Here is a 25,229-nt window from a genome sequence, read left to right as displayed (position 1 = left end):
AACAGTTTGATTTTAAAGATTTAAAGAGCCTGGCTGCACTCTCTCTCTTACTTCCATTAATCTGTTCCTATTGTTTGTGTTCCTCTCTTAAAAATAATGAATAGATTTTTGGAGGAGGAGGCACCCGTGTCTTTTTGGGAGTAGGTGGCCTGGTGTCCCAGCTGCACCCAGAGAAGGGCACCAGTGCATGTCCTGCAGGATGTGCTCCCACTTTACTCCCCAGTGGGAGCCCCCATAATGTCTTTGCCTGCTGGGCTGGGCACATGGAGTGTAAAAATGGGACCCGAGGTGTGATCTGAGGCCTCTGTGGAGCTGCCCCAGTGCTTTGGTGACCTTGTTTGGCTCCAGCCCAGTCCTGCTGAGGTAGAAACATCCAGGGCTTGTGCTGGGATCTTGCTGGTGACCTGCTGCTTGCAAAGGTGGGAATGCATGGGCAGTGCTTCTCTCCTGCCTGCAAGGACCATGTGATTTTTACTTTTGTCTTCCCAGGACAAGAAGCCTCAATAGAGGCAGAGGTGGTTTGCTGCCCTTGTTAAGGAAAAATCCTTTTGTGCTGCTGCTAGCTTGTGATTAATGCAGGACACAGCTCACAGACTGTGCCTTGGTGCAGGAGGGTTTTGTTGGCCCCTGTATTTCATCCTGTGTCTGCATTCCTCTAGCAGACAGTTAACTTTTTTTAGTTGCACAGACCTAGGCAAAAAAGCTTTTAAACTGTTTTAGAGCTCGATACCATGTGGCTTTGCACCTGGTGCTGTGTTTTAAGCTGAACTGCTGATCTGAAGAGTTAAAAAAAAAAAATCATCCTATTTCTTTTACTGTAGACAGCTGCCTCAGCATGGTCAGATCTACCTGCTGTGCTTCCAGGAAGCCTTGGCTTGCTGAAAGCAGCCATGGACTCTGGATTGGAGTGTGTGTGTATGTGTGTATATATATATTTTTACATGTGCTAATTAACTTGTAGGTGGCCGTATGCCAAGATGTCTGAGTTAGAATCTGTTATTGGGAAAGTACCTTAAATTACTGCAGATCCCACTGAGCTTTCAGAGCCCCTGAGAGCCCCGTGCACATGTCCTGGGCAGCTGCAGGGAGGGTTTGGCCCTAGAGCTGGGCTGCAGGAGAGCTGGGAGGGTGCTGGTGTCTCCCTGGATGGTGAGCACAGCAGGTTTTGGACCACGTGCTCCTGGCACAGCCCCCAGCTTAGGGTGGGAATGGGTGAGCAAAATCCCATCCAGTCGGAAGCATGAGGGGAAGTGGGACAGTCATACTGGAAGTATAAAAACGCCTGTTCTGGGCATCTCTGAATTCCCCCGTGTGCACAGGGGCTTTCCTGCCCGGGCTGGATTGCACTGAGCACGCCAAGCTCTTGCATGGGGAGGCTGTCTCATCTGGGATGAGGGCCAGGCTGCTCCCAGGCCACCGGTGCTTCCCTGGGCTGGCAGGTAAGGTGCCCTGGGGCTCAGCAGGGATACCTGGATCCAGAAATGGGGGGAATCCCAGCCCTTGTGCAGGGAGTGAGCTGAAAGCAGGAGGGACAGGGACCTAGTTACCCCTTTGCACCCTGCCTTGAGAGCTAAACCTTGTCTTTTTCCATTTGTCTCTTGGTAAAATACCTTATTCAAAGAGACTCACCTGACCCCCATCAGGAGCGTGGTGATGTCTTGGTGTGTCTGTCATCCTCAGGCTTCATGGGGATTTGCCGAGAAGGTGATTTCTGTAAGATTTGACCTCTGGCTGAGAGGGCCTCCCTGGGCTGCCCTGCCCTGGCTGCCAGGGACCGTTGCCTTGGTTTGGTTTTTTCTGGCTGTGAGGCTGCGTGGCTGCTGGCAAAGCAGAGAGGCAGCTCTGTGCCTGCCTGCAGCAGATAGCGAGGGGTTTATCAGCACGGGCTCATCTGTGGTCTCGCAGGAGGGAAAAGAAATAGAAAAAGAAAAGCTTCCTCTTTCTTTCTGCCTTTTTTTTTTTCCCCCCAGCTTTCCCACCCCCTTTTTGGTTTTTGTGCACGCCAACTGCTGTTTCAGTTGAAATTGCGTTGGCTGGGGCTGGCTGTGCTCCCCATGCACAGAGACCACAAATGTGGGGAGAGGCTCCTGGGAGCACTGGAAGCTTCCTTCGCTGTTCCTGGTGTGCTGCTGGAAGAGTTTGATATTGCCAAAAACCTCGCACAGGTCCGTGCATAACACGTACCTGCCCTGGGGAGGAGGTGTGTGAGCCTGCCCAGCCTGGGTGGGATGGAGAATGGGTCCCAGGGAGCTGATCCCTGCTTGGGACCAGTCCTGATAACATCCCCTGACCCGGGCAGGCAGCAGTGGCACTTTAGCTTTGTGTAACTAGCTGTTAATTTGAGAATAATAGTTAATGCACCTCACACTGACAGCGATGAAGGGCAGCATTTAGACCTTTGTTACTTTTTCACTGTAATCCAGACAAAAACCAGGAGGCTTAAAGTCATCACCAAGCAAAGAGTGTGAAGTATCTATAAAAATCAGTAACTTGTAAATCTCGCCCTGGGGCCAAGAGGCACCTTCCCACTTTGTTGGTTTTCCTGATTTTGTTGCAGCTGCTAAAGGAATTGCAACAGGTGGTAGAGGAGTGAACGAGTGGGTGACAGGGTGTTTGTGAAAATTCCCTCGGGGCTGTGCTGTGTTCTCTGGCACTCTGGCCCTGTCAGAAGGGCTGATCCAGGTGGCACTGAAGGTGTGTGACATGCTTTAGTCCTGGGTTTTATTGTAGCTTCATGGGTGGACACAGCTGCAGGCGAGGTCGGTGCCTGGTGTCCCTCCTGCCATTAGATCAGGGCTTACCTCAGAGGGCTGCAGAAGTGGCCACAGCTTGGAAAGAAGAGCACTGACATGTGAGAGTGTGCATGTTGAAAGGGATGGGCTGGGGAGGGACCTTGTGCCTTTTTGGGCCTTGTGTTGAAATGCCAGAACTCTAGACTGTGTTTTTGGAAACTGAGTCACCCTGCAAAAAAATACCCATCTCCAAGAGACTTAGAGATCAACGGGACCCAAAGAAATAGCTGGCAGTTTGGCTTCCTGGTCCTGCTGGGGGTGGGTGAAGGCTTTCTGGGGAAATTGGGTGGGATAAATTTGGGAAAATCTTACATGTGGACTTCCTGGGATAGCAGTAATCTACGGAAAAAACTTAGCAGTGGGGTTTGCCAGATGGAGAGCGGGGCTGCAGGGGAATTGCGAGGGCAGTGAGGTTTTGGTGACAGCCCAAGGCCTGACGCTCGGTTGTGTCACAGGTCTGCGGCTGACTGAATTTTAACCTGCTGCTTTCCCGCTTCCTTCCAGCTATTGCACGACGTGGGGAGCGCACACACGATGAAGAGGAGCTCTCGGCTCTCCTAATCCTTCGCTGGTGATTCGGAGGCAGTGCCTGCCCGTTGGCCATGTCTGGCTCCACGCAGCCCGTGACGCAGAGCTGGCGCGCGGCCGAGCCGCGCTACCCCCCGCACGCCATGTCCTACCCGGTGCAGATTGCCCGCCCGCACGCGGTAAGGCCACTGTCACTGTCACATTTTCTGAAAAATCCCTTTGCCCGGGATTTTTTCTCCTGGGAAGCTGAGAAGCCTCAGAGAAAAAGGAAAACAGTTTTATCTCATTTGCTTCTCCCTGTGTTTTGCTCTTTTGGAATGTGTTTGGAGATTGTTTATCCAACAGGTGATTGTTTCATGGGGTTTCTGGTGAGTTGTTTTGACTCAGTGGTAGTGCCGAGCTGTGTCGGGACTCTGGAGGGAGTCGTGAGTTTTATTATTACCTTTTTTATTATTACCTTTTTAGCCAGTCTAGCAGGTGATTATTTCATTGGGTTTCTGGTGAGTTGTTTTGATTCAATGGCCAACCAGTGCCAGACCTGTGTCAGGACTCTGGAGAGAGCCACGAGTTTTATTATTATTATCTTTTTTATTATTATCTTTTTAGCCTTCTGTAAGTATCATTTCTGTATTCTTTAGTATAGTATAGTTTATTCTTCAATATAATATAGTATCATAAAATAATAAATTAGCCTTCTGAGAGCATGGAGTCAGATTCATCATTCCTTCCTTCATCAGGGCACCCTGCAAATACAATCGGCCACGGCTTTCCTTGCCCAGCCACTGGCAGCGTGGGAGCCACGTGGGTGTCCCCGGTGCCGGGGCAGTGGTTCAGCCACGCCGGTCTCGGATGCGGCTGTTACAGAGAAATCAGACCATTTCCGTGCCTGTGGTACAGGATTTCACTGTTCCTCTCTCATGGGATCCTCTTTTGTTTCTCCATATGGTGCTTTCAGTTTTTCTCTCTCTTTCCAGCCTTTTCCTGAGCACTTGCTGTGGTGCTCCTCATGGGCTCTGGCTCGTCATTTCTGAGCACCTGTGTATGTTCATCCTCCTGGCAAGAGCACCCTTGGCTGGGTGCATCCAGCCTGGGGGCAAAGGGGAAGGTTTGACCGTTCTTGTGGAGCAGGAGCACATGTCCTCCAGCCCTTTTTGGCATGGCCTTTGCTTGGCACTGAATCACGGGGAAGGACCATCTTCTGTGTGTGGGCTTACTGCTTCCCAGTGAGCCCAGTCCTTGCCCTCACACCCACAGGAGAGCTCTCCTGCTTCCCAGGCAAACTGCTGAGAGTGAACCTGCCTCCTGCCCTCTGTCTCTCTTTATGCAGCTCTCCTGGGGAGCAAGAAGATAACTGAGCTGCTGAGCTTTCCATTTTATCCTTCCCCCTCTTTTCCCCCCCTCTTAGTCTTGACCTGTAATCTTTTCTCTTCTTGGATCAAAGCATAAGCTGGAGATGATTTTTTCTTTTTTTTGGCTCTGCCTTGTAGAATGTACCAGAACTCACAGAGGTTAATTCACCTGGGTCCAGCCTCTCCTTTCTGTGCTGTCTCACTCAAGCCTGTGTTTGCTCGTCCCAGGCGGGTGAATGTTTTCAGTTTAAGCCCTTAGCGGAGGAAACTCTTCTTAGTGGAACAGCTTTAGTCAGCTCAGGCTGCTTAAAGGAATCTTATTAGGTGCTGGAGTATGGCTCACACTTCCAAGGGTCTTTGGAGCTGCTTCTTGGTGGATCACAGTGAGGTGGAAGGTGCCTGAAATGCAGGTCAGGGAGGAGACCTTGTCTGGGGTTACATTTGACAGTCACAGCTGCTGAATGGTCAAATTCAGTCTGTGCTGGTTTTGGTGTTCGACTTGAGAGTCTGGAAACCCACGAAATGCCAGTGAAGAGCTGATATTCCCTCATTTGCCCTCTTTGCTTGGCTTCAGCAGAGTGGCACAAGGAGCAGACCTGGAGATTGGAAAGGCTTTGAAATAGAAACGTTAAGGAGGGCGCGGGACGAGCTCTTGGCTGCGTTTGCTGGCTCATCTACATCGCTCGGGGCCTGCGTGCTGCTGCACAAAGAAGCTTTTCATCCTGGCTATGAGACACGCTGACCTGGTTCGATTTATGGGAGCTTTGCTTCCATCACTGTGAGCGTGTTTGTTTGGGGGCTGGAACATAACCGAGAGCATTTGTCTCAAAAAGAAAATCCCAGTTCTCCTTTTTGTAAGAAACCCAAGCGGGTGGAGGATGCGACCAGGTGAGCATGATCTGCTGTTGTTGCAAGACTGTGGTTTAAAAGCAAACCGAAGGAACCTCAATCTGCAGTGTGGAGACAGATTTTAAAAAGACTGTCAATGGCTCCTGTCCTTGGGGTGCTGAGTCCTCGTCTCCTGCCAGATCCCAACTGCTTTCCCTTAGTGCTGCAACAGCAGTATGAGCAGGGCAGTTGTTTGCAGTGGGCTGGAGCTGGGGGTTTCTGCAGCCTGCAGTGAACACTGGTTCTGTTCTGTTGTATTAATGTTGGAAGAAGCTGCTGGCATTCACTTCTAGAAGCTATTTTTACAGGCACATGTAATCACCCGGAGTTATGTGATACCTTTTGGGTGTCTGGATGCAGGAGAGGTCCGAGCTGAGATTTTTTTTTGGATGGAAAGCCAGAAGACTCCTGTGGGCAGAAGTGTGCCAGCCCCACACAAACGGACGCACCTTGCCCGTGCTGGGAGGGTAGGCAGAGTGTTTCTGGAAGCGTGTCCCTGCATGATCTGCCCCGCCGCTCTCAGCTGTTCACAAACACGTGTCTCTTGCTCGGCGGCGCCGTGAGCTGGAGCCTGGCCATGGCTCTGGGGCTGGAGCTGATCTCTGGTGGGATTGCTTGGGAGAGGAGAGCCCAGTTCCTTTGAAGTTGCTGCGCTGTTTAATATTAAAAGTCAGCGGTATTTGCTTGCATGTCTTGGCCAGGTCAGTTTTGTCATGGGGTGTGTTTGCACAGTGAGAGCTTGTTTGGAAGAAACCAAGAGAGGCCAAAACCAACCCGACACTAACGTGTCTTGCATCTAATTAAATTTTGGTTCTGGTTTGTTGTGTTCCAAGACATCCTTTCCTGAGAACTGGGAATTCGTCAGCTCAGGGATCCTTATCCTGGTGGTGGAAACGCCCTGGGTCACCTCCTGGGCGCGTGTGCAGGGCTGAGCACAGCAGGGCTGCAAATGCTATTATAATATAAATAAATAATCACAGCTCAAGTGTGACGGTCGCACCCAGGGAAATGCGGCGCGGCAGGAATGCTGAGCTCAGAAATGAGCCGTGACATTATTTTAGGCTTGGAGACACTTTATGAAAAGTGATTTAAAGGATTGCAGCTGTTTGATTTCACAGATGAGGCAAGTGAGAGGAGATGTTGTGAAGGGGCAGGAGGCAGTGGAAGCAGGCTGAGGGATTTTTTCTTCTCCCATCTCATAAAGCCTAAGGGAATATCCAGCAAAATGGGGGGGGAAAAAAGTGTATTTCAAGTAAACAAACAGAAATATGCTTTGTGCATATGGGCAACTCCTCCCAGCAGCATGTTCCGCGAGCTACAGCTGAGTTTGGAGCTGGCAGAGAAGACCAGTACTGGTTGAGTGAGGATGTTTGTTGTCTGGTTTCACTCTTGGTTGCCAGCTTTGGGCAGGGCTGTGAACCCGTGGGTCTGACCCAGACTGAGCTCTCTCCAATGGCTGACACAGCAAACGAGTGCTCCCACAGGGTAAGCAACATGCTCAGGTGTCTTCCTCCTCTTCCTCTTCACTGAGAGATATCTGGTCCCAACAGCTGTTGGGAAGGCTGGGTGTGCTGTGAAAAGGGTGCAAAATTTTATAATGACTCTGAATTTAATTCTGCCTTGGTAGACAATGACTTGCAAAAAGCTTTGACAAGTCAACATGCTTTTAAGGGGAAGAAGGAAGCTTAGTGAAAAGGTTCTGGTTTGTTTGACTTTCCTGAGGTAAAACTAAAATCTCCAATAATCAGCAGTTTCTTCTTAAGGGCACAGAGTGATTCTTGGCCAGAGTGCAGGGAAAACATTTCTGTTTTCCATATTCATTAGCTGTAATGTTGGGGTGCGCAGTTGACTTCTGTCATGTTCAGCTTGGAAACAGAGGAATTGTTTGAATGCTCCATGACCTTTAGCTAAAGGTGAAAAAACACATTACTTACGCTCTTAACCTTCTAATGTGTCCAAAGTTCATGCTCTCTCAAAGGAAACTTTCACATGAAGGATATTCATTTTCAGGCAACCTGCAGATATTTTCTGTAAACAGATCAATTTTCCTGTGTAGTGCACGTCTCCCTTTCTTTTTAAAGCCTCTTCATGATCAATATTCCCTGGGAACAGAAGGGTTCCCCTCTTCTCCTCCTGTGTGAATCCACTTTCTTCCTGTGACCTCCTTACTAGCCTTCCTGCTCCTGTTAGTGCCCTGACATTTCAGAGCAGGAATGGTGTGGTTTGGGATGCAGGCTGGGCTTTCCAGGAGGGTGGTATCAGGTGCTGGAGATGCTGGGGGTCAGGGCACACAGGGTGTCCTCAAGCAGCAGCCTCTGTGACAAAACAGCTTCTGCTTTTGGGGTGCTTTAAGTGTTTCATGTACTAGAGATGCTAAGCAGGATTAAGGATTGGTAGGATTGGGGTGTGTACACATTCGTATGAAACTGGTGCTCCATCATCCCTTGAAATTCCTCTTTGTGAGCACTTTTCCCTCTCTGTTAAACAAGAGGCTCATTTTGCCTCCTTCCTGCTGTTTGCCCCCATTCCCTGCACACAGCTTCATCTGGGATGGAAAGGTGAGCTTAAGCCCTCCTGAACTCCTCTGCTCCAGCTTTGAGACCACTGTGCTTTTCCCATGCCCCCTCTCCAGGCTGGGAGCAGCTCAGCAGGTCCTTCATTAGGTTCCCCATTCTCACCGCAGCCCTTGTGCAGGAGCGTCCCGGCCCCATGGCTCGTTTGCTTTGGCCCGTGATAAATAACTTCCTTGTCTGTGTGAACCAGAGACAAGAGGTTGGTGCAAACTTGCGTGTTGATTTGGTGTCCAGGCCAAAAAGTGGCCTGGGGGGAATGGAGTGCCTTCCCTGCCCAGACTCCTCCTCCCAGCAGTTTGAGCAGGGCGAGTTTAACGCAGTGTCCTGCTGCGGAAGGTGCTGTCGGGAGGGAGGCGCAGGCTCCAGGGATGGCAGGAGCTCGCTCCTCTCCACAGTGACACGGTGACCAGGTAAGCCTGCCCAGGGGCACTGTACTGTGCCTTACTGCTGCTGTGGTGGTTTTCCTTGGAGTGGTTATTCACGCTTTTGTCTCCTGGGAGCAAATTGCCGGTCTGTGTCAGTGGTCCAGGAGAAATGGAAGAGTTTATGGTGCACCACCTCCGAGCACAAAGAACAAACTCCTGCTACCAGCTGAGAGAGGGAAGCCTGGATTCTGCCTGCTGGGCTCCAGCTAATGTTTTAAGGAATGACCTGAAAATAAAAGGCATACCTTGGAAATACTGACTCTGATCAGGTCTGTCACGAGAACTCAGCACTATCTCTCTTGAGTACCTTTGCAGTGACAGATTGCATTAGCTCTGAGCAGCTCACTGGTGGATTTTGGGAAATTGGCTTTGTACTCTGGGACTGGGAGAGCATGGAGGTGAAAGAACAGGACACCTAATTCCCTGCCCTAGGGTCTCCCTCCCATTGCTGGGAAGAAGTTGGCTTACAGCAGTTTGTATTTAAATCTTGTTTTCCCTAGGATACAGCCTTTATCCAAAACACTTCTTTTACTTCAAGCTACAATAAACTTCTGTGGTTGCTCCCTAATCTTCTTTTTGGACATGATTTGATGTAGGTGATGCTTTGCTTTTGGTTGATCTCATGATTGTAAATCCACAGGGGAAGAAAGAACTTCCACTGCTTATGTGGTTTGGCAAAGCCACCATAGCCACTCCTGGAGCCTTTTCCTGTGCTTCAGGCCTGACTCTGATTGTGCTGCCCCACCAGCCCCTGGAGGCACCTTCTGCAAGACTGGGGACTTTTGCTGGTTGTCATTGTCACAGCATTTATTGGAAATACTGAGCGAGTGAAGGATTTGCTGAGGTGTAAGGAAGAGTAGGGGACGTGGAAAGCTGAAAGGGTCCTCCATGGACCTGCAGATAGGCTGTGGGTGTTGTATGGCAGCAGGTGTGGTAGGAGGTGGTGAGGACTACAGAAGAGACGTGATGATGAGCTAAATGACCTGGTGCCTTTTATGGTAGAAAGTTTGTGTTTGTTGTGTGAGGAGAGCTGCTCACCCTGGGTGTGTGTTCGTGGCTTCAGGAAGCACAGCACCAGGCGTGGGGGCTGGAGGAAGGGCAGACGGGTCATTCCCGACTCAAAGGCGCCTGGATGCGACTGGGACAAAAGTCTTGTGATGGGGAGAGGCTGAAAAGCAGCACTGTAGTGGATGTGCTGCTGCTCTGTGGGCACCTCTGGCTGCTGGGGAGAGGGCTGGCAGCTGGCTCCAGCACCCGGCACCGGTCAGATGACCGGGAAGCCACAACAGCTGAGAGCTGTCCTCACCGAGACGTGACTTGTCCATGAATGGCACATTCAGCCAGGGCAGCCAGGCGCTGCTGACAGCCCTGCTTTGCTGGAGAGGTGGGAGAGGGCATCGAGAAGGGTGCAGTGCTGTGCAGCTGGTCCGGATGCCATCAGTGCTGGCAGCAGCCGTGGCCTCGGTGCAGGGATGGCAGCAGGAATCAGTGCCTTCCAACGAGGGGCCACGCGCACTGTGGTCACCTCCTAAAACAAAAGGCCAAGTCAGCAGCTTCTGAGAGATGGATGGCAATGAGACTGTCTCGGAACAATAAGGGCGTTTGTCTTTTCAGCACATGTTGCATCCCTGTAGGCAAGATAAAAATGCATGTATTCAGCCAGGTTTTTATTACTGACCTTATCTTCAACAGGAGAGCTGATTGTGGAGGAGTTATTGTTTAGACTATGTTGTTGGTATTTTTTTCTTAAACCTGCAGTGAGCTCCTCACAGGGTTTTGGGGAGGAAGTTGGGCAGACAGCATTGTGCTTGTGGACAACCTGTTTGGATCAATAATCGCCTCCTTTGCACTTCAGAGGAGGCTTTCAGCAGCAGAGGATGGTTCCTCTGGGCTGGGGAGGCTCAGCATGGTGGGTTGTGTGCCACACTGGCCTTCTCACAGCCTGAGCTGTGTCTGGACCTTATGCAGTGACAGCTCTGCTACCACCCCGGTTCCTCCCAAACCTTTCCCCTTCCTCTTACCTTTGAGGATTGGCTTTGGGAAAAATTATTTTCTTCAGGCAGATGCTAAAAAGTGCATTTCTCGGTCTGATGAGCAAATGCTGTGCTGCCAGTGCCAAGGGGTATCCAGGCACCAGAGAACTTTTCCTTTATTGCTAAAATAGGTCACACTCACTGCTGGCAGAAAGATGTTAGGGAACTTCTTTTTCCAAAGTTGAGGGTGTGCAGAGCAGGGGTGGGTGACATCCCTTGTCTCTGACAAAGCCACCAGAGTGGTGGCCATGCTGCTTTGTGCACCCCACAAATTAACTGCAGGATGATCTGAGGCCCTGGCGTGTTCGAGGCTGGGATGTGCTGCTCCATGCTGGCCGTGTGGTTCTGGGGGTGCAGGAAGCTCAGCAAGCCCCGTGCTTCCCCAGGGGATGGGGATGGGGATGGGGATGGGGTGGCTTTGCAGTCCAAAGCTGCGTGGTCACGTCTTGGACATCGTGTTGCTCTGGGCCACATGGACATGGCAGAGCAGCAGCTGTGAAGTGTCCAGCTGTGGCTCTACGTGCCACCAGTGCCACGGTCTGGGGGGCACCAGCCCTGTGCCATCACCCATCACTTCCCCTGTGGTTAACCGTTCCCAGAACGGCACGCGAGCCGCTCACGAGCGGCAGGGACAGACCGGGCATCCTTTGTGAGATTAGATAAGGGCCACTTCATGGGAAGTGAAATAAATAGGGATGTTTTGGCATTGTTTTTTCTCACTGTTTGTGCCACACAATTATTAATTGGCCTCATTGAATGCTTCAGCAGAAACAGCACATTGTTAGAAAATAAAATAAAAACTATTTGCAATAGAACTCTGGATTAGCTTGTGAGGAGCAGCCCTAATGCGTGGTGGAGGTGGCGAGGAGCTGGCATTCGCTCCTCGAGGAGCGTGTGCAGCGGCCAGGCCTGTTTGTCTGGCTGTGGAAGGTGACGAGGACAGCGTGGGGCAGTGGCTCGTCACGGGGTGAGCTCTCCTGCGCCGGGGAGCTCCGCAGGTGCGGCGCTGCCCGCGCCCCATGCCGTGATTCGAGGCTCTCCGCCGGGGAGCCGGCCCAGCTGGCGGATGTGGTGGCTGACCCCAGGCTGCTCCTCCTGGGCGTCACGGCAAAACAACCCCGGTGGTTTTTAAACAAAGCTGTCTTACACCGAAACTCGGCGGGGAGCTCCCGGTTGCTTTCTCGGGTTGAGGACGTGGTAAGCGACGAGGACGGATCTCACGCGTTGAGCTGCTCGAGCTGTGCTGCAGGTTCTCATCTAGCTGCACTCTGGGTCTCCATGGGTTTGCTCCAGAGCTGTTTCCCAAGGAAGCCAGAAGCACTGGGTGTTTGTACTTGTTTTTCTGCTGGTGGGAGGAAGAGAGGAGGAGCTGTTCACCTTTCTGTTGCAAGACCAGCTCCGGGTTTCCTTTCTGCAGGGCTCCCGTCTCTGAGGTCTCCTCCTCCGAGGCTGGTTCTTGGAGCCATGGGAAGGCCATCGGGATGGAGCAGTCGGTGCACGCCTTGTCAGTGTGGAAGTGCTTGGTGCTGGAGCTGGGGGTGCAGGGTCAGAGGTGCTTTGGCTGCAGTGTGGCGTTTCTGGCGCCGTGTGCTGCGGGTCAGCGCCTGGGGGTGCTTCCAGCATCGCTCTCAGACCTCCCCTTCTTCCTCCTGGTTGGAGATCAGGCAGCCAGGACCAGCAGCTGCAGGCAGGGAAGGAGAAATGAAGCACAGCAGCAAGTGCACGTGTCCAAAACAAAAAGCGAGAGAGGCAGAAGCACTGCCTGCAGTTGCTGGCTTAGTGTGGGGGTTACCCTGAGGTCGGGGACAGCACTGAAGAGGTTGCTAGAGACTTTATGGTAGGGCAGGCTGGAAGCTTTAAAATAATGTAAAAAGGTGGGGGTGGGTGGCTTCTTCCTTTTTCATTCCGTTGGGCTTTCTCTGTGTGTTGCCAAGAACTTTTCTGTGATATTGTGTTCAGGAGCCTGGCTTTAAAAAGTTTGATTAGAAAATCTAAATGAGCCTGGTAGACTCAGGTTATTTGGGATAGAAGGATTTACCAGGAAGGGGATGGAAAGAGTGTTTGGCACTCCCAAATCAAGGGATAGCACAGAAGCCTTGAGACTCAGGGCGCTTTCCCTGGCTCTCCCTCCCAGCACCCCACACAGGAGCAGCAGGGACGTGTCCAAATTCCCTGGTGGGCAGCAGAGGATGCTTTTAGTCCCTTAGGTTGGGCCTAAGTGCCTCTTCAGTCTGCTGCATGAAGAAGTGTTTTAATGAGGCCCCTTTTGGGTCTTCAGCATTTCATTTATCTAAGGTTTTGCCTGGTGCTGCCCTGCTCTGCTGGGGTGGCTTGTGGTGGTGCTGTGGCACTCTTGGTGTCTGTCTGGCCTTGGCAGTGCTGGCCTTCTCCCCCAAATTTGATTTGCCAGCGCCCCTGACTGTCACATGGTCTTTCTGCTTCCTTGATTTCTGTCATGACATTTACTGAATTTATGAAATCTGAAAAGCTTCCCAGAGGACATCCATGTGGCAGCAGCAGAACCACAAGGAACTACAGGGAAGTTGATGTCAAAGGAAGAAAGTCCTTACTGGAGGCAGTTGGAGATTTGAAAGGTCTGGAGAGGGTGCCCTGGCAGATCAGCAGATTTGTGGGGTGGGAGGAAGGTTTGCAGAGGGCAGGAAGAGATGCAGAGAGAGGGGGAGGAGGAGTAAAAAGATAGAATTGAGCAAAACCCAGCAAAACAATGGAGAGGAAAAGAAGCAACATGTAGTTTGGGGCTGCAGGGTTCTGCAGTTGTTTTAGTTCAGGTGTCTTGGAGTTGCCCACGAGCAGGTGCTAGAAATTTGAGGTCAGGGTGAGGGCTACACCACATCTGTGTGATTCAGTGGTGGGGAATTCAGGTGGCACCCACTGGGTGCTGCTCCTGTGTCTGTGTGGAAGGTGCAGTGGTGCTGGCAGCAAGGAGCCTCCCAGCAGGTATCTTTAAAACCCTGCTAGAGAAAATTGAAGCTTCTTCTGAGTCATAGAATCATTTAGATTGGAAAATACCCACAGAGTCATCAAATCCAACCATCAGCCCAGCACTGCCAAGTCCACCAGGCAGTTTGAAGGCAACTCATAAACTTTCTGGTGTTTGCATTTGAAAAACACTGTCACAGCTCACAGTGCAATTTACTGGAGTAACTTTCTGAGCAATTAATCCACCTACATCTTCCAGGGCTTTCACGGTGCCTCTTAACAGTTCATCACAGGGCACAGGAATTTGTCAATTTTAATCCTCCTCACTAATTTTTAGGTTTTGTTTTCTCCTTGTAAAACCCAGCAGGCATGTAAGGAAGGCAGAGCAGGTCAGAGTCACTTCAGGCCATGCCAGCAGGTTCTGAGCTCCACCAGCCATTTTCTGGCGGGGTTAGAGGAGGCAAAAGCTCAGCTGAATGTGGGCAGGGGAAAAGGAAAAACAGATGGTTCTTGGGGCATGCAAGAGCCTTTTTTTTTTTCTCAAGGGCACAGCCTTTGAGCCTCCCAGACGGGTAATTCTTGTTTATACGCCCACAGAAAGTGATGGTCCTGGTTTTGGGCCTATTGGTGTGTCTTCCCAGACACGATGTGTTTGTTTTGTAGGTGGATGTCAGGAGCTGCATCACTCTTCTATTTAAATATTTATTTTTAATTTAAATCCAGGACAAGTGTGAACGTGGGGAAGCTTGTTTGTAGGCAGGGATTTTGCTTTGGCTGGGCTGGAGGAGCTGATGGGCTCCCTCACCTCAGATGTCTGTGTTTGTCCCATCTGTGGTTGGAGTGGTGGCATGTTCTGTCCCTGGCATCCTGCATGAATGGACTCCACAGCTGGAGGAAAAGCAACTTGTGGGGCTGCATCCTCCCCACACACCTGGATTTACAGCAGGACAGCCCTGGGAGGATAAGTGGACACTGTCCAAGTCATGCCCTTCTTGATGTGGCAAGAACCTGTCTGCAGACACCCCTTGGCCCAGAGGCTGAGGGCTGGGATGGCCTGGCTGCAGCTGGGGCTGGCAGAACTCTCTTGTTCCTGGTGTTTCCCAACATTGGTCAGAGCAGAGAAGGAGCAGCACCACTCTGTTGCCTGACTGTGGGGAGAAATAAACTTGATTCCAAAAACCAGCACAGCTTTCTAGGCACGAGAAGTGGTGGCCACAGGACACCACAATTCCCCTTCCTCCTCCCTTTGATATTTGGCCTTTTCAGCTTTTGTGCAAGAGAGGCTGGATGCGAGGTAGGAGATCTGCTTTTCTTGGCTCTCCCAGGCTGAATGTTTATAATCTCTGATTTTCTCCTTGGCTTTCCAGAAGAACTCTCATTTTACTCTCTGATGGTCAAACATGTTGGGCCTTGATACTCCTCCTCCACAGCTTGCTGGGGGACAGCATGACATCCACTGTGAGGCTGCTCTTTTCCAGCTTGGGAGAGGGCATCTCCAGGCTCAGGTTGTTGCTGTTAAAGCTCCCAAACCCTTTCTTTGCCTGCCATTCACCTTGCTGGGGCACTTCCCCAGCTCCCATATTGATCTTCACTACATCAGATCAAATAATTCCTGTTGCAGTTGTTGGGGTTGAGACCCCCTTTTCCCACATCAGCTGCATGCATGTGGTGTCTTATTTATGAATATATTGTTTTTCTGTAGACCCTGAAATTCCTTTCTCTCTTTTTGAGGAAGTTAAAGCTTTCTTGTTCCAGTTGAGAGCTGTTCAGAAATAGACTCCCAGGTGGAATTGGTTCTTCTAAGGTAAATGTGTGTCAGTGTTACCAGGGTTATTCTGTGACAGGGTTTTCTCTGCCATTGCTGAAGGTCTTAGTTAATTAGATGATTAGTCTGCTGGTCAAATATCTATCTGCAAATAAAAAATAGCAGTTGAATGTAGCTGCCTAAAATACTGCTGCTGGAATCAGTCTGTGGCACAGAGCAGGAGGGCTTCTTATTTAATTAAAATCAGGAACATACTGTACTGTACTCTCCAAGGGTCAAGGAACAAAAGGGACGTACACATAATAAGTAGCAAACTGTCCTTTCAAACCCCTTGAGCTCAGCCCAGGGGAGCTGTGTTAAAGGAACATTTTCAAGATAACATTTGTGATTTTTCTTCTGGCCTTTTTTCCCCCTTTTTTTCTTTCTCCATGCAGCTGTGTGGACTGCTGAAGCTGAAAGCATCCTACGACTTAATTTTGTTCTTACCTGTTCTTACTCTTGGATTCACAATTGTCATCAGGATTGCTTGGATGCCAAAAATCTGTGTCTGGGTGCTCAGTGGCTGGTTGGGCTTGCTGGGGTCCTTTCCCAGGAGCCAGCCCTGCCTGCAGCCCCTGGAAAAGGCTGGATTGAACGAGGGGCTGAGCTACCATTCCAGTTGTGGGACTGGGAGTTACTGGGAGCCTTCTGGGGAGGGCAAAGCACTGAGCTTTGTGGCCCGGTGCTTCAGAGGAGGAGTATCTACACGGGGTTTTTGAGTTGTTCTGTTTGCTTGAGAGCTGCCAGCAGCCTGATGTGCTCTGCTGTGTTTGTTCCTGCAGGACGTGGCTCTGTTGGAGTACCAGCATCATTCCAGGGATTTCGCTTCCCACCTCCCGCCAGGGTCTATCATGCAGCCGCAGCGCCGGAGGCCGTCCCTGCTCTCCGAGTTCCAGCCGGGCAATGAAAGGTACTGGCTCCCTGCCTGCTCCAAACAGGGCTTGGGGCAAGGCTGGGGTGGGAGCAGGAGGGTTGGGAGGGACCCACCCGGGCAGTGGGATGCTGGTTTTGGGTACCGACCACCAGTTTGGATTCCTTCTGCCAATCAAGTGGCACCTTTGCCTTCTGGTTCCTTACCTTTGACTGTCATGCGTTGTAAAGAAGTCTTGAAAACAACAAACAACTAAAAAAACCACCCCCTCACTTCTGTGGAGCTTCACGTGTCTATGACTGGCTGTGTTGGCTTCTTCAGCATAGGAAGTGAAGCCGTGTGGTCGGGTTTGGTCTGTGGCTCCCGAGGCTGCAGGGAGGAGTGAGAAGAGCTCATTTCCTCCCCCATCTCCGCTTCCTCTGCTGCTGCTCTTCCTCTCTGCTTTCATTGTTTTTGTTTCTCTTTCTGCGTTCCCCTCACAACTTTCTCTGAGCTGCTTTTTTCCCCTCTGCTCCCTTCGTGCCTCTCCCTGTGTCCCTGTTTCCTGCCGTAGCCCCATGGGAGGCTGGCAGAGCTTTAAGGTGCAAGTCAGGCAAGTGCTGTGGCTGGGAATGCTGTACATCCTTAACCACAGCAGCTGATTTGTTTGAAGGACCTCGCTCTCACTCTCTCTTTCAATGCAAAACTCTGCTCTCTCTCACAGTTTCTCTTCTGCATTTGATGTTTATGGTTTGGGGAAAAAAACCTGGCCTGGAAGTGAAATAAGAGCCTTGCTACAGTAGATATACGCAAAACAATTCTTTTAGTGCTCATTCCTGAGGCTAAGAACAAAACCAGTGCAGAGTCAGAGAGGAATCTGTTTCTCTAAAATCATCACTGTTAGGGGAGAGGAGTAAGAACTCAGGGTGCTGCATGCATAATAAATACAGACAGCATCCTCTTTTTCTTGGTTCAGCTTGGTGCTCAGCAGAAACAAACCTGTGAGAATTCTGAGGCAAAAAGTACCTTTCAAAGTTCCTTTTGCATCTGGACCTGCCCTTCTGGGTGATGCCTGTGGCACCTGCACGTACAGAGGGTCGTGCCTCTTTTGATAACCCTTAATTTATTGCAGCATGTTGCACTGCCTTGGCTCACTTTGAGTTCTCAGTGCTTTGATTTCTTAGCACAGAGTAACACGGTTAAGTTGGAATTGGGTCAGATTTAGCTAAATTTGGGGGAGATGGGTAAAGAGGACCCAGCAACATGCTCCTGCCTGTTTTTGTTTTTCACACTACTGATGGTTTGCAAAATGGAGAAGCAGTTCTGCTCTCCAGTAATACGCTGTTCAGAAAAAAAGTATCTTGGTTTTTCTGTATCACTAAAAAAAAACCCAACTGCAAACCTTGGTGTCTGCTGTACCACATGCCTGGTCTGGTGTGGTCACCCCGGCATCTGCCTTTGGCTTAAAAATGTTTCAAAGTCCCCAGACTTAATTTTTATGTTGACAGTCACGTGAATGTGGGTAAATGTTAATCAGAGTTGTCAGGGGATGTTACACATCCACATGCTTACCATGGTACCTCATTTTCAACCTGAATGGTGATGTTTTGGCATGCTGTAAAAAGAAACTCTTTTAATAACTTACATTTAATTCCTTTTCCCCTTAACATTCAAAAAAATAGTGATTTTGCAAAATTTATACTACATAGTAAAGCTAAAAATACTGCTTCAGTTCAGTTGACATCTTGTGCCAGAATGGTGGGACATAGACACATTGAAAATTTTTGGGGGCATCTGGGGATGCAAAAAGGAGAGGGTGTTTGAAGAAATTGTAAAGAAATTTTCAGTCCAGTGTAATCAGTTATTGAGGTGATTCAGATTGGGTACCATTGGGGTTGGGAGCTGTTAGTCTGTTTTTCAAAGCCAACTGCTGTTTCTCTGCATTTTTAAGCTCTACACTTAAAAATCCTTTTTCTGGGGGCTTTGCTGGTTCACCTCGGTGGTCTGAGGAGCTGCTGTGACACAGTTCCTGAGTGTTTTAAGAGGAGCCCTTGGGGTGGTGGTCACTCACCTGAGGGTTCCAGGGCCAAGACCCTGCAGCAGGTTGGGTTGGTCGTTGCTGCCCTCCCCAAAAAATAGCTGTGGCTCTTCCTGGTGCAGAGCAGAGCCTGGATGAGGGAGGGTGGTGATGGCAGCCGTGGCTGCAGCTGAGTCCCCTTGGCAGGCTCAGAGCCTTGGCTTTGTTCCTGGGCTGGGATTGATGGTTTCGAGCAGAGGCAGCTGGCTCTCGGCATGAGGGGCTGGGAGGAGGGAGACCGAGGCAAACAACATCCACAGCACGGCACAGGGGTGAGCAGAGGGAAGCGTGGGGTGTGCTGGGTCTGAAAGGAAGACCCTCGCTGCGGTTCCTTGCCTGACAGCCCAGCTGGCACTCGGGGATGGTGGGCACGTGACAATCCTCCCCTTGGAGCAGAGGGGAGCCCTTCCACTCCCCCGCTGCCTCGGGAGCTCAGAGGAAGCAGCCTGTCTGCTCTTGGTTGCGGTGGCTGAAGCGCTTCCAGGATCGCTCTGCTCCTTAAGGATATCAGCTTGCAAGTCTGGTGCAAGTGGGATGTGGCAGGCTGACAGTGCTGGAGACTGAGCCCTGTGAGCATTCCCAGGTGGACACCCCTGCCCTGCCATCACCACCATGCCTTGCACTCATCCAGGGCACTGCCTGCAGCTGCAGGGGGTGCAGCCCTTGTGCCACCCGGTCCCAGTTCCTCTGAGCCCACCTGCCTGGTGAGTGCTGCTGTTTGCCTTCCTGTCCTGGAAACTGCAGGGATTCACTTTACTCCATGCGCTGGTTTTGGGGTGTTATCCTTTGAACAGATCTCTAAAGCCTCTGCAGGTTGTCTTTACACGTTGTATTGGGGGCTTGACCCTGGGGATGCTCAAAATCCCACAGAAATCATTTGGGCTTGCTTGGATGGTCTTCCTAGAGCTGTGCACGTTTTCAGTCTCTCCTGGCTGCAGTTTTGCTGTGGGCACCAGGATGGTGGTTAGATGTGATTCAGTGGAAAGGAAACAGGAGGTGAAGCACAATGGGCACAATGTGTTAAGTGTCATTGGCAAAAAGGTGTTGAGTGGTAACTTGCTGGAAGGAGTGGAATGCTGAGATGGTCCTGCTTTTTGGGGCTTCCTGGGCAAGAAGCTTGTTGGGGAGTTCCAGACTGCCCTTCTCCACGTCACAATCAAAAGTTGTCATCACCTCTTGGTGGCTGGGCAAAGAATTGAGCTCCCTGTGCAGCAATTCTGGCTGGAAGAAGGAAGGAAAACCTGAACCACTCTGAATCTCTTGCTGCAGGGAAAATTGGCTGTGCCTGTCTTTGCAGGGATGTGCTGCTTTCCGTGATGGTTTTTTGGTAGCAGGCTTTTTCTTGGAAGGATCTGCAGACTTCCCCTTAGCTTGTTCAGTTGGCTGTGCCAACTGGTCTGCAAGAGTGAAGAGAAGTATTTCAGGATCTGCTGTTGGTACAAGTCGTACCATGAATACTTGCAGTGGAATGTCCTGGCAAGGTGACAAGGATTAGGGCTTTTTTCCCTCTTCTATATATATTTTGGTCCTCAGAAGAAGTGAAAAAAACTGGGTTGAGTGTTAAATGGCAGGTGCCAGAGGGTGAGGGATCTGAAAAATGAAGGAACTGGATTTTTCTAACTTTTCATATGTGTTAGGATTTTAGAGCAAGGTTCCACATTAATGCAGGAATGCCAGGGTGGATACTTCTCTCTGCTTCTCTGGCAGAAAATGTTGCTGTAAATAAATGGAATAAATGGTATGTGTGTTAACACAGTATATTCCACCTTTATCCAGAATGAGTCACTATTTTCATAGAAGATTATTTTCCCAGTTCAGGAGACCGTGCTCCTCTTTCAGAGCCGTTCTGCTTAGCAGGCACAAGGAGCCTGAAGAGCTTGCCCAGTGTTGGTCTGCAGGGTGACATTTAGGATCCATTAAACAGCTGCTGTGTTTCTGCAGCCATCTCAGGTAGCCATGTGCAGTGTGGCACATGGAGAGCAGGCTGGATCACTGTGCCTCTTGTCAGGATTAATCCTGCTGGCCCAGGAGCCCGGGGAGGGGTGGGAAGCTGGGGCAGCGTGTGTGGTGCTGGAAATCACACACAGCTCTCAGTCTTCATCTGTGCTGGGCCAAATGGCACCAGCTGCTCCCAAGGTAACAGCACGACCAATTTGGTTTTATTTATGGTTTTTAATTAAGTTTCCGTTTTTAAAGGTGATCCTTTTCTCAGGAGTGAGCAGCGCTGCGGCTGAAATCCCCACAGCCATACATCTGTGTCTCTCACGCTGGAAATGATGTACCAGGAGCTGCAGCTTTTTCTTCCCCATAATTGAACACAGGAAAACAACATCTGGAGAGGGCAGATGCTGGTATGGAGGCACTTGGGGACAAGCCTTACCTTGCAAGCTCTGCCGTGGGCTGCCTGGCGTGTCCATGGATGGACATGGGGGATGGCCAGGGGCATGGGATGTCTCTGAAGCCATTGGTTCAGGATGTTCCAGCCACCCAGGACTGCCAAGAGGGCTTTACTGGCAGGCTGCAGTTTTGGATGCCTGGAGAATGCATGTGGGGGAGCTTGTGGAGAGAGACAAATATTCCTTCTCTTCCTCTTGAATGAAGCAGTGCTATTGTGTTAAAGCTTCTGCTGGTCCTGTCCATGAATAATTCAGGCTCTGTGTGTGGGGATCTTCAATATGCAAGTTTTAAATGAAGCATCTGCTCTTATCTAAATTGCAGTTGGCTTGGAAGAGGGTGGCTGAGGGGTTGTGCAGCATGGCTGAGCCACTGCTCCCTGCCCTTGTGTGGGAATGCACAGCCCGAGCATCCCAAGGGTGCATGTGGGTCCTTGGTCAGAGCTCCTGAGGACCTGGGAGTCCTTCAGCTGGGCCACATGGTGAGCTGAGCATCCTGCTCCAGGCTGTCCCACACCTTTGGCTTGGGAAGACTCAGTCCTGCTGCTGGCAGACTTTGCTGAGGGCGTGGGAGCAGCTCCATATTCCCGCCCAGACATGCAGCTCTTCCCGTCAAGTCATGATGGTTTATCTGCCTCCCCACCTACATGACAAAGGGAATACATCAGCTGGTCCTGGACATGTTTCTGTAGGTGCCTGGTGGCAGGTTTGGTCCTACAAAGCCTCCAGTTTCTCTCTCTAACAGGTCCCAATTTGCCCAGTCTCACACTCTGGCTCTCATTAGCCATAAGGGAGCTGTTGAAACCTCTGGCAAATCTTAGCGTTGGCTTTAATAATTCACTTCAACACCAGTGGTCTTCTATATTACTGTTTCTCAAAAGCATTTTATTGTCTGTCTCTACCTGTGGGATACTCTTTTTAGAACTTTTTTTTTTTTTTTGTGTAGACAATTTCCCACCAAACCATCTCAGCTGGAGGAAATAAACAGCCTGAGCAAGGCCATCGTTTGTCTTGGTTCTGGTTCCAGGAGAACTGAGAATCAGTTTGCCAGCCTGGTTGTGTTGTTTGGCCCCATGGTGTAGGGAACAGTATTTGCAGGTGGGAGCAACTCTTAAAGTGTGCTCCTGGTGGGAAGCTGGTGGGAGCTGGCTCGGAATCGCTGCTGATGTTTTGAGCCCTCGGTGCAGGAGGCTTCAGGACGTCAAGCTGCGTTTGCTGGATGTTGCAGAATAGCCATCATTCCTCCTGCAGCCACCTGCTGCTGCTCTGCTGAGGGAGAAATGGGGAGGTCTGAGGGGCCAGGGGAGGGTTGTGCTGCTCTGCGGAGCCAGACAGTGAACCCACTGGAGAGGGGAGTCTTTGGCCTCCTGATAAGTTTGTGCTTGCCCATTTCCCAGTGATTTGGCTTCAGGAAAATAAAAGTAAGATCCCTCATGGTAAGATCTCATCGTGACTGCTCTTAAAAGTCCTGAGCACGGGCAGCTCAGGCTATCTCATCTGATCCTCTCTCCCCAGCTCTCAGCTTAATGACTGGACTCAAGGATTGTAGAGGTCTTTTCCAGCCTTAAGGATTCTTTGATTCCTTGATACCCAGCTACCAGACAGCCCGTGTTTTCAGCCCATCTGGTACACTTGCTGGGTGAGCTGCAAGTACCCCACACTGCTGTAGGATTTTATCTGCTCCTGCCTTCCTTCCACCCTCTGTGAGGCTGCTGAGGGCTCTGCCCCAGTGAATGAGTAACGCAGCTCTGCAGCTGGGAGGGTGCGATTCGTTCGTCGGGTTAGTAATAAACCAAAGGTCTCCTCTTGGGTTATCTTGGTCTTCTGGACCTGCACCTACCCTGAGCAGAGATGTGTGGGGGTGGCTGGAAGTTGGGCAAACCCTGGGCACCCAGCCTTGTGTGTCAGCACATCTCAGGCTGCTCTGCTTCTCTGAAATATTCAGTGTTTGTGGTGAAGGACTCAGGTGAAGACTAACCTGTCCCACTTCATAATTAATGCTGGCATTTGCTTTGCTTCGTTTAATTATGCACAACTTACGTGCAATTAAAAACACTCTTTCCCTTCAGCAAAGTAGGAATCTCTGGAATAAACCAGATGGGTGGGAAGTATTTGGAAAATGCAGCAAACCCCAAACTCGGTGTAACAGGAGGGTTTTTCAGGCAGAGTCATTTTTTGCACTGACAGCAGCATCGTCGTGTATAAAAGTCTGTTGTAAAGAGCTTGCTGCAGGTGTGGATGTGAGGAGTGAAAGGTGTGAAGGCTTCCAGCAAAAGCATTTGTGTTTGCAGCCAGGACAGGCTGAGCGGGTTGTGTTGGGCAAAGTAATCTCGGGAGCGGCTGGAAATTCCAGTGGATAAAGTTAATAGCTGTTCCAGTGGATGTGGAAATGGAAATAAAATAGCACCTTATAACATTGCAGCTGCTCTCCCTGGCGTGGCCCCTGCCTCGCTGTGAGTAACTGCCTTTGTGAAGCTCAGTGGTGCTCTTATCTTCAGAATCCATGGGTTTTTTCTGAGTGCAGCAGTTGTGTCGAGTTCCTGACAACTGCAGAGCTCTTGGAGCCATCCTTTGTCAATTAGCAGCTTCTTGGTAATATGGCCTTAAAAGAGGGGAAGAAGGGAAAATAATTACATCTGATTTTTAATTGCCTCAGTAGAGCAGGGCCTTGGGTGTTGGAATATTTTAGCACCTGCCCAGCTCAACAGTTGCTTATTGTTCATGGCTTTTACAGCAGAGCCTGAAATGCTGGCATGCAGCTGTGGGCAGGCAGGGATTGCATGAAGGGCTGGGACCAGGCAGCAGGAAACCTGAGAGGTGCCAGGAGAGATTTCTGGGCTTGCTGAGAAAAGCTGAGGATCCTTCAGCATGGAAGTGTTTGCAGGTGAAGCGAGCTGTGCTTCAGTGCCAGATTTCAGGGCTGTTCAGCTCTGTTTGCTGTGTGAGCTGTCTGGGATGTTGGAGCACCCAAGGCTCTGCTGGAGCCTCCCCATTCTCCTGTCCCCTTTTTGCTGGGGAGGAGGAAGAGGATGAGCCAGACTGTTTCTGTGTCAGCAGCAAAGCTGCTGCCCAATCCCAACACCAAACCCACAGCAGCAGAGCTTGGCATGCATGTGCTTTGTGCCTGCTGTTGATGCTTAATTAAAACATAATCCTCCCAATTTTATCTTGATTCCCTGGGGCTGGGTTAAGGTGGCCATGCTGCTGCAGGGGGGGGCACAGGGCAGTGCTCAGGGTGGAGGCTCTGAGACTGTGGATTTCTACAAAATCCTCTCCCTGGATGTCAGCCAGGGCCATTACAGCTGCTGGCTCCAGGGCACTCTGGATCCTTCTCTTTGTGCCATCTTCCCTGAGATTTTTAATGTCAGCAGTTGCAGTTTGTGGGTGGGGGGTGAATGATGCATAAGACCCCCTGTCTCCTGTGCTTGCTCTTTCTCCCTCCCCTTCAAGCAGCTCCAAAGGCTGTTAAGTTTGTTAGTGTTTGGTTACTGGGGAAGACACTTTACCACCAGCTCAGGAGAATTGCAGCAATCTTGTTTAAGGGGAAAAGAAAAAAAAAATCCACATGTTTTTTTCACAAGCTTTGAATCTCCTGTGCTTCATTTTATTTTTTTTTTAAGGGACAGTTCTGCCTGAAGTGTTAAAAACACACCCTTGGAGCTGCTGCAGCAAAGCTGATCCTAGGGCATAGTAAAAGGTTTAATGTATTTTTGTAGGATCCCTTTACAATTCCCACAAGAGAATCCTGCTGAGGAAGACACAAGTACAAAAAAAGTTCAACATTTCTTTAAAAAAAACCAAAACCAAGCCTACTCTCCAGGTATTACCAACTGCATCATATTTAACAGGTAAAAGGTGTTTGAGCTCGATGTGACTCCTTGGTGCAGTGCTATCACTGGATGATGTGCCTTTACAGCCTGCCAGCTCTGTGTCAGAGACGTGCAACTACATGTGCCTGGTTTCTTTCCTCCCCCACCCTGGAAAAATAAATCCCTTCTGTCTAGCCGTGGAGGAGTAGGCATTTTTTTCCCCAACATATAATCTTTGATATTCCTATAGATGACATTAAATATAAACACTGAGGCAGGTTCCTTTGACTGAATAAGCCAAATGTGGCAGAAGGGGGCTCTGCCTGGCCTTGGAGGCAGGGGAGGGTTTATGGGGTAGATTTGAGAATTTGCCAAGCTTTGCCTTTTTCTGACCAAACCATGTGTCAGGGCTCAGACCTGCAGCCTTACTCACTTTGTCCCGGTGTAGGGACAGCCACCCGCTGCATTGGTGGCACAGGAGGTGACAGCAGGGCTTTCCAGGTGACACAGCAGCAGTGCTGGGGAGGGGGACAGCAGGGTGGCCCCTTGGAGGGTGCTGGTGGTCCTGCTCCAGCACATGCACTGTGCCCAGCAGCCGGGCTCTGGGGCTGTGCCTGTGGGTCTGCAGGGACCTGAGGATGGAGTGCAGGGCCACCTGCCCTCCCCACGCGGATCCTTCTGGAAAACTGAGCCCTTTCCTCCTCGGGTGGTTTGCAGTCATGGAGCAGGGGAGAGCAGAGATAGTTTCTTGTCTGAAGGCTGCTTTCC

At 50.5% G+C, this 25,229-nt stretch overlaps 1 protein-coding gene across 16 annotated transcripts in view; it reads left to right on the top strand.

Moving 5' to 3' along the window:
* Positions 1–25,229, top strand: part of NCOR2 (nuclear receptor corepressor 2) — a 229,912-nt gene that overhangs the window by 68,331 nt on the left and 136,352 nt on the right. For 14 of the 16 annotated variants that reach the window (XM_038152377.1, XM_038152376.1, XM_038152375.1 and 11 more), the window contains 2 exons: positions 3,297–3,499; positions 16,115–16,242. In XM_038152377.1, the coding sequence (XP_038008305.1) occupies positions 3,395–3,499; positions 16,115–16,242 (233 nt within the window). In that variant the 5' untranslated portion in view covers positions 3,297–3,394. Of the gene's footprint in view, positions 1–272; positions 1,440–3,296; positions 3,500–11,077; positions 11,786–16,114; positions 16,243–25,229 lie in introns of those variants that run through there. The other 2 variants (XM_038152372.1, XM_038152379.1) reach the window with 2 other exon arrangements.

Source organism: Motacilla alba, chromosome 15, assembly GCF_015832195.1.
Source record: "Motacilla alba alba isolate MOTALB_02 chromosome 15, Motacilla_alba_V1.0_pri, whole genome shotgun sequence".
NCBI lineage: Eukaryota > Metazoa > Chordata > Aves > Passeriformes > Motacillidae > Motacilla > Motacilla alba.
Note: the sequence above shows the minus strand (reverse complement) of the source record. Positions and strands in the feature narration are given on the sequence as shown.